Source organism: Gymnoscopelus microlampas (assembly GCF_963454915.1).
Source record: "Gymnoscopelus microlampas genome assembly, chromosome: 6".
Taxonomy (NCBI): Eukaryota; Metazoa; Chordata; class Actinopteri; order Myctophiformes; family Myctophidae; genus Gymnoscopelus; species Gymnoscopelus microlampas.
Genome location: NC_139943.1, coordinates 48,200,826 through 48,209,883, shown reverse-complemented (window position 1 = coordinate 48,209,883; position 9,058 = coordinate 48,200,826). Strand labels below are relative to the sequence as shown.

The 9,058-nt window shown below is 40.5% G+C and overlaps 1 protein-coding gene across 5 annotated transcripts in view; it reads right to left on the bottom strand.

Moving 5' to 3' along the window:
- Positions 1-2,881: 2,881 nt before the first annotated feature.
- Positions 2,882-9,058, bottom strand: part of insc (INSC spindle orientation adaptor protein) — an 83,946-nt gene continuing 77,769 nt past the window's right edge. For all 5 annotated transcript variants that reach the window (XM_084061041.1, XM_084061040.1, XM_084061042.1 and 2 more), the window contains 2 exons: positions 8,384-8,460; positions 2,882-6,533 (listed from right to left, as the gene is read on the bottom strand). In XM_084061041.1, the coding sequence (XP_083917167.1) occupies positions 6,405-6,533; positions 8,384-8,460 (206 nt within the window). In that variant the 3' untranslated portion in view covers positions 2,882-6,404. The remainder of the gene's footprint in view (positions 6,534-8,383; positions 8,461-9,058) is intronic.

The window sequence follows — 9,058 nt, the reverse complement described above, 5'->3', positions numbered from 1 at the left end:
CGCAAATCGGTAGACATGATGTGTGTAGTCATGTGATCAAGACAGATCTGTTTGATTTTTCATATTCCATCTTGATTGGCTAAGATTGACATCCAAAGTTTGCAGGAGTGGCCCGTTTTGAACAAAATGCCGCAAATGATGCACGCAGCGTTTGATTGGGTGAAACTTTGCACACACATTTGCACTACAGTGAGGAACAAATGCCACCCTTTTAACATTGCCCTATTATAGCGCCACCAGGAAGCACATTTTGCAACACTTTTTTTTTAATATTACTCATACAATTTTGTCCAAACATCATGAAAATCGGTACACATTATCTCTTTAGTCAAGGGATCAAGATGGTTCTGTCCGACTTTTCATATTCCATCCTGGTTAGCGAATTCCGAACATTGCTGGCCCACAATAACCTACCTGACCTGGCGGAGACCTGTGCTCCGAGAAGCACTTTTTTTAGTATTTTAAATGAATTTTGACCCCAATCTTGAAGGGAGGAAGTGTAGAACAGATAGAGAAAGTCAAAGAGATAGCGAGAAAGATACCCTGACAGAATACACAAGACTGAGAAATGAAGAGACAGATCGGGACAAAAACACAGAGAAACACATTCAAGAGTTCAACATCTCAGAGAAAAACAGAAGCCACCAACTCCTATGTCCAAAACAAACAAACAAACAAACAAACAAAAATATCAAAGAAACCTGTTTCTGGGCCTTCTGTCTTGTTCATCTCTGTCAATGTATATTTCATTGGCTCTCAACAAAGCGAGTCAGGAGCATATTCTATCACAAAGGCTTCTGAGCACAGCAGTCCCACGTGTACGCTGGACAACACAGATTCATGCACGCACGCACGCACACAGACACAGACACACACACACACACACACACACACACACACACACACACACACACACACACACACACACACACACACACACACACACACACACACACACACACACACACACACACACACACACACACACACTCTCTCATAGACTCAATTGTCTCTGTGCTGGACATGAGTATAACAAGTCCAGGCTGAGGCTTGTGTGCCCTTAGGTGAAAAAGAGGCAACAGAGAGAGAGAGCAAAGAAGGACCTCAATTGTCTCTCCAAGGACAGGAAGACTTATGGAAGCAAAAAAAAACCTGAGAGCCTTTTCATCAAAGGCGCGACCATACAAAGGACAAGTGTTGTCGTGTGAATAGAATAGACTTTATTTGCCACTTGCACGAATGCATAATGTGCGATGCCTCTATATAACTTCTTTGGCAGCAGTCTGCTGTATCAATCCCTATCACTTGTTTAGCCAAAAATAAATATAAATCATGTATCATTAAAGGCTAATTAATTATTTGTCGCATGACCCCTTCTACAAGAAAAAAATCTAATCATGTGGATCGCGGGATCCAAATGGGAACGGCGTGGAACAATGTGGATCTTGGCCAGCCTGTGACATCAGTCATGATGTATCACTTCCATAACATTTAAGTAAAAAACAAACAAACATAAAACACAGAAACACTAGTTACTTCTTTGGCCAATGCCAACTCAGTTGCATTAACCACTTAAACCCCAGCATCCATATTGTGGGGAAACACGCTGTGAGCTTGACGATCGGCTATTTCAGCGAAAGCTTTCCCCACAATAACAGAAAACAGAAAATACACTAGTATAGAGCACTGAGGGACTCCGTCAACCATATGGACTTTAAGTATAACGTTATCCCGTGACTGCCTGAGCTGCCTCCAAGCTGAGGGAGACAGCATAGTAAGACAAGACAGACAAAAGGAAAGCTGAGAGGGAGTGAAAGCTGGAAGGGAGTGTAGGGGGAGGTATAGGCTACATTAGAGCAGGCAAGGTTTGATTCCAGACCAGCAGAGATATGTCACAACTAGATTTAGCACCACTATACTGGCAGTGCGTTGCGTTGTGTTGTGTTGTGTTGTGTTGTATTGAGGGCAATGGATTTGGTCAATGGTGCAATATGCACATCCACAAAATAGAACTGCATCAACAAAACAATCTTCAACGACAGTTTAATATATCCCAAGTGCACATTTTCTTAATTTCATCCTAGACTTTGTTTCATCAACTCTGACTCTAAAATGAGGAGTGGTTTCTGAATTGTGTGTAGTCGCACGTTTTTTATTGGGATGATGATGGAAGATTGGCTAGATTTGTAAGTGTTGAATGGGGTTTGTACAGGTGGAAGCATGTCTGGAAAGGCTGCTAAAGCCTTATTCATACTGTTGTACGACGATGTTGCTTGCCAAAAAGAACACATCTACAAGCCAGCAACTTGTGACGATGCAACGCGTTGTTGGCATGTGACATAGCCGTCAATGCTGCAAAAATAGGCACCCCTACATATAATAGTTATTTGTTTATGTAGTGAAGTAAAAGTGATAGTTGTGATAAATATAACCAGAAGAAATGGCATATGTCATATGTGTGACTGGGATACCGGGTTGTAATTTAATGCATGAACCCTTTCCAACGCTCTTTATTTGTAAATCTGTGTATATAAAACATATATCCCCTACTGAATCTCTTAATTACACCAACAGAGCAGGCAGAGCCTGGCGGAGCGGACACAGCGAACACACACACTGCATAGGGCACAAAATTGCTCAGGGCTGGTTGACGTCAACGCGTCAGGAAGGCATGGTTGGTGTACTTTTGAGGGGGCAGACAGTCTGACCTCTTGACAGAGTGGCATCTTCTTTTGCCTCAACCATATAGTCTGCATGTCCTGGATGTGCATGCTTTGTTTCAACCTAGCAACCTGCTTGCTGTAAATCGCTCTGGATTAAGAGCATATGCTACATGCCTAAATTGTAAATTGTAAGAAACAAACAAAAACATATATATGATTCCCTTTATTAATCGCATGCCATACAGTAATAGTAATTATCTTTAAATAAAAATCATTTTTTCAATCATATACAAGACTCATTTAAAAACATATTTTCCAGTCACTAATATAACATGACATTAATGGCAGATAAGTTGGAATGTACTGTATACTCTACTGTAGATGACATACAATGCACCCAAAACAGACAAAATACTTTTCTTTGCATAACTGGGCATTGTTCCAATACCTCGACTCTTAATGATGAAAGAAAGATCTTCATACAGAAAATTCTGCATAAACCAACATTTAAATTAATGTATTTGAATGCTTTGAATTGGCAGCTGACACAGGCCCTAACAATGGAACAACATTTTATTTGTATCATACAAAATTAAAAGAATAAGAAGTGCACTATGGCACTCATATTCCAGGGTTTTTAAGAACCCTTAAGCCCAGCACTGCAGGCTGTGGAACTGTTAAATTAATTTGCAGCCATATACAAGAGTTCACCTACAGAAGGTCTTTTATGCATGATTTTTCTTCCTCTCATTGTCTAAATGATAAATAAAACTACAGCTTATGTCCTTGAAGCTTGAACACAAACTCACACACTTGCAGCACTTTAAGATACTCCTCCCAAAAATACAATACAGTATAGCAAGTGCAAGTTAAATGTCTTCATTACTTTTGCTAATTCGCTTATCTGGTGGTGTTTTGCTTTTACTATTTTGTGATGATTTTTTATGTAATAAGGCCTCTTCTTCTTTTTATGATGTATTTTTTGCCAATTTTCCCTGTTTTCTCCCAATTTAGTTTAGCTCAGTGATTTCCCCAGACACTTCTGTAGTCTTGCCACTGCTGACCCCTACTGTTTGGTCTTTGGACTCCTTGGTCCTTGTCCCCAATGATAGTATTGAAACCACATGCCTCCTCTGATACACATGGAATCACCTGCCACGTCTTTTTACCTACCAATGAGGAGGTAAAAAGACGAGTCACTTGAGCAGCGACAAAGAACACCCTGACCTTCCCTGTCCAGCTTCTCTTCAGAAAACACGGCCAATTGTGTTTGTTGGAATGTCCGGCATGCAGGAACTTTACCTTGCATTCCAAATGAAGGGCTCACTAGTAAAATGAATGGAATCCCTACACTCAAAAGAAAAACATTTTTGTCTTAGATTTTTTTATATTGGATTGGATATCTGTATTTTGTGCATGAAAAATATTTTTGATTCATCAAAGTGCATATGTATTGTATTTTACAATGGAACTGTGCATTGCGTTCAGCTCAAAGGAATGCTACAACGGCACCTACAGCCATATTTCTTTGTGCAATCCTGTGTTGTATAATGATAATAAATAAATGGTACAGTAAAAAGTTAATGTATAGTGCCTTTCTCCAAAGCAGATTTCATTCACCCTTTCACACACAGATGGCAGAGGAAACCATGCAAGGCACCAACTTGCTTATCTGGAACAGTTAGGGGTTCAGTGTCTTGCTCAAAGACACTTCTACACCACAGGAGGAGCCAGGGTCAAACTGGGATCCTTCTGATTCCTTAACAGACGCTCTAACCCCTGAGCAACTGTTGCCCCCAAAGTTCATCGTAACCTTGATTTTCTATGGAGTTGTTGAGATTACAAACAAGACACGCATGCCTTGTGAACCAAGGTTTATATCCTCTTAAGGGTCATCCACACCAAGAACGATAACTTGAAGTTCCATCCAAATTTACAGGGTGTCATGTTTAACACTCACTCAAGTTCAACATGTTTACAGAATGTTATCATTCAATGTGGATGGATGCTTCTATCATTATCGATATATAATGTTTTATAGTTATCATTCTTTTTTTGACTGACATTTGCACACATACTCTCCAATAATGGTGATAGTGCTGAGCATGTACTGTAAGTTGCTGTAAAGCTTTAAAGCGGCTGGCACTGAAGCCTGAACGGAGCCAACCCCTTTGACATTTCCCACATGTTTGTGTTAAAGATTTAATTCCAAATGTATAAATTCAAACATTTTCAATACCAATCTACATAAAATACAGTATATCATAATGAAAAAGTGAAAAAAACACATTTCTTTTTTCATTTGTACTGATGATGTAAACAAAATATATTCTATGCAAACATTTGCACCATATTTTGGCAGCCATTCTATCTTCAGTTTGTTTGCCCCTTCTTCCTGGCAGTGCTCAAGCTCTGTCAATTTGGATGTGTCTATGTTTCTATGAACAGCAATCTTCAAGTCTTTCCACTAATTCTAGATGTGATTCCAGTCTTGGGCTGACTGCGGACTCTCAAGGACTTTTCCTTTATTTTCTTATTCTGAAGCCATTCAAGTGTTGGGTCTTTGCACTCTATAACAAGATCTCCTCAATGACTTGCCTGTACTTACTGTAGTTCCATCTATTGTTCCCTCTATTCTTACATGTTTCCTAGCCCCTGCTGCTGAAATGATCATTTTGACACATGGCCTCTCTCTACAAACTGAAAGGCATGTGTCCAGCAGTAACTCCCATCACAGCTAAGGTAAGGTGTAGTAGTTCCCAGAAGATTTGTTTTCTTTTTTTTTTACAAGGCCCTTGTTGGAACCATTTGATTTCATATGTAATTGCAATTTTTAAGGTTTAATTGTCTGATGTATTTTACTTCTTGAGTTGTCTATATCCTTGTCTAATGAGTGTAAATGGTTTTCAACTACGATCTCCCCCTGCTGTCCTTTTAATATTTATTGTGGCTAAGGCAGTGCGGAAAATTACACCTGTTTATGATTGAAGAGTGATGAGTATTTTGGCCGCGAGCTGTTTTGTTATTTCCTATATAAAGTTTGTTTGTATTATACTGTACAAATAAATGATGTGATGCAGGTTCTTGATTATTTACAAACAATGGTGATGTAAGTCTGCAACCACACTAGGCTGCACCCCCAACTAGGCTGCACCCCCAACAAAAAGCCCTTGTGTGTGGTTGCTCAGTTTAGCCGACTGCCAACCTACATAACGTCCAATCAGCTGGATCTTGTTGAGACATTTTAAGAACAATGCACATTCACTTCTCCTCAATTATGAATTGAGGAGAAGTAGATGGGTTGAATGATCAACTCAATAGATTCTATTTTTTACAGGTTTAATCAATACAAAAAAAGTAATACAAAAAACTTGAAATTGCAGGGTCTAGTTTGTAGATAAGTGACAAAATAATCTTAAATGACTCATCATGAGTTGAACGGAAAAGGATGCAACAAGGCAAAATATGGGAAATGTCAAGGCTTGAAAAACTGTCAGGTTCCACTGCATACAATATTAGCCAGCTTTGTGTAAATGTTTATATCGCATTTATCAATACTGTGAAGCAAAATGAGATGCATTCCATGCATGAAAGGTACTGTACAATAAAGTGTATTCATATTGCTGTAATCATTTGTTCCCCTCACAGCTTTGTTCAATACCTGCATTGAACATGTGATTTCTTCATGTGCTTTGAGCTCAGCTCTATATAGTGTTTGCTGCGTTCAGAAGGTCCAGGCCATCATACAAAACTCTCCTCCATGTTGGAGCACAGCAGAAAGGAGTCGACCAGCCGAGGTTTGATGAGCTGTTGGTGGTCGGCAGCATCTATACTGTCTGGACACCCTGCTGCTAGCCGCCTCAGTGCAGCCTGGAGAGAGTACACACACACACACACACACACACACACACACACACACACACACACACACACACACACACACACACACACACACACACACACACACACACACACACATACAGTGCACAGACACATACAGTATCAGGATCTAGCACTGGATACACTTTCTGTAGATGCAAGCACCCAACAAAAAGTCATGCATGCACACACACACACCTATACAAAACACTTAGTAGGCGTGCGCATACACGTACGCACACACACACACACACACACACACACACACACACACACACACGAGAACTCATATTTCAGGGAGAGGGGCGGGGGGTGGATTGAGAGTGCAATTTTCTCTCTCTAGACTGACTCTAACTTCAAAACTACTTAGCTGATTATATTCTATTAAAGTAATTTTTTAATCCAACTTGCTGTTATAGGCGAGAAATCAAGCCAGAGCGATAAATCCCACACAGTATTTTCGATTCATAGAATATGAGTAAAAACATGAAACGCGATGTCTTTTGCGCTCACACAGACCAGAGAGGACATTTACATATTGTATTACAAATTATGTCAGACATCGAAGGCAAACATTCAACACCTACTGTACAAATGCACTGCTTAACCCTTGGCTAAAAGGATAAAATAGAATCACATTAATTTGAGTGAACTAACAGGCTCTTGCATTATAGTGAGGAGGGGAGGGCATTTCATTTTTCGAGAAGCTGTCCAATTAATGCGCATACGGCAAGAACACCGAGACATCCCCCCCACGCCCCCCACCCCACCATTCTGGTACTATATGATCAAGTCCTATCAATTATGATCGAAACGAGAGAATGATAAAACATGAAGAGGAATTATATTCATGATATGTACATATTTAAACACACAGGCCTGTGTGTTCTCATTATAGGCTTGAGTTTGAAGATGCTGGGTTTGTGATGTGTTTCCATGTTGCCCCATGGACGTAATTAAACTGACCGGTCATTTGGTGCACTGATGGATAGGTTGTGCAGTGTGTTGGCTTGGGTAGGGTATGTACAGTAGGTACAGTAAAGTAGGTGTAGTGGCCATACATGGTAATTTACCCACTTTCAACCTAGTGTCTCTATTTTGGGAATTTCATTGAACTGCAATTTGTTTTTTTAAAGAAATGGTTAAACATTTTCAAAAGTCTTAATAGTATAAAATAGCATATCTATAAGCTCACAATTTGTCACATTGTGACGTGGTGTGAGCTTCTAGGTTGGTTATTTTTGCCACGCGACACCAAAGGGCTTAATTTACCTCTGAGAGTGTGACATATTTTTAAATAACAGGTTTTGGATGTTGAAACGCCACATATTGAATGATGGGTGTTTGTGTGTGACATACAATGTTGTATACACAGAGATACACAAAAATGTCTGCAGATATTCAGCTAGGGACACCCGTGCACACTCTAACCCTCACAAACACACACAGTAAACACCCTGACACGCTTGCACAACACACAAACAACACTACAGAAAGATTTTAACACACACTTCTACACATGCACTTCTACGTCTCTGTTACTCCTTTGTACTTGTCCTATACATTATACCTGTATCTTTATTGCTTCCTTACTGTGGTGCTGCTATGATGTTGACTGAAATTTCCCTCTGGATTAATAAAGGTCTATCTATCAATTTTCTATTATGTACATACTACATGTGCTGTGTCACACACACACACACACACACACACACACACACACACACACACACACACACACACACACACACACACACACACACACACACACACACACACACACACACACACACACACACACACACACACATCCTTAGACGCGCACTCATGTATGTACATACCAGGCATGCGACCAGGACGGAGTCGCTGTTATTCCTCTCAGCAGGAGAGCGACAGAGTTCAATAAGGCGAGGGACAGCTATAGACAAGAAGAACAATCAACATTACAAGCTTGATAAATGCTCACAGATCTACACATAAAATGGTTCACAATGTTATCTCCACCCAGCTTGGCAGAGATACAGTATGCGCTCTGTGGAGCACCCTTAGTTGCACATCTATTCTCACTCACCTGACACCAGTTCTATATCTACAGAGGTACAAAAAGATCACTAGCACTAACTTAAAAGTCCCTTTTCGGTTGCGGTTCTTTCATTGTGCATGGGCAGCAGCACATAGACGCATAGTCAGACAGGGTTCTTTTTTAACAGCGGCTTCTAATTCAGCATGCTAAATGTCCAGGAAGACGAAGGCTGTAGTTTCAATTAGGGACGGCAGTGGCTCAGGGGTAGAGTGGCTGGTAGAGCGGCCGGATGGCAACCGTAAGGTTCCCAGTTCGGTCCCGGGCTCCCCTAGAGTTAGTGTCGAAGTGTCCTCCGAAGTGTCCTGAACCCCTAATTGCTCCCGATGAGCAGGTTGGTGTCTTGCATGGTTTCCTCCGCCATCGGTGTATGAATGTGAGTGTGAATCGGTGAATGTAATGCACAATCTATGTAAAGCGCTTTGGATAAAAGTGC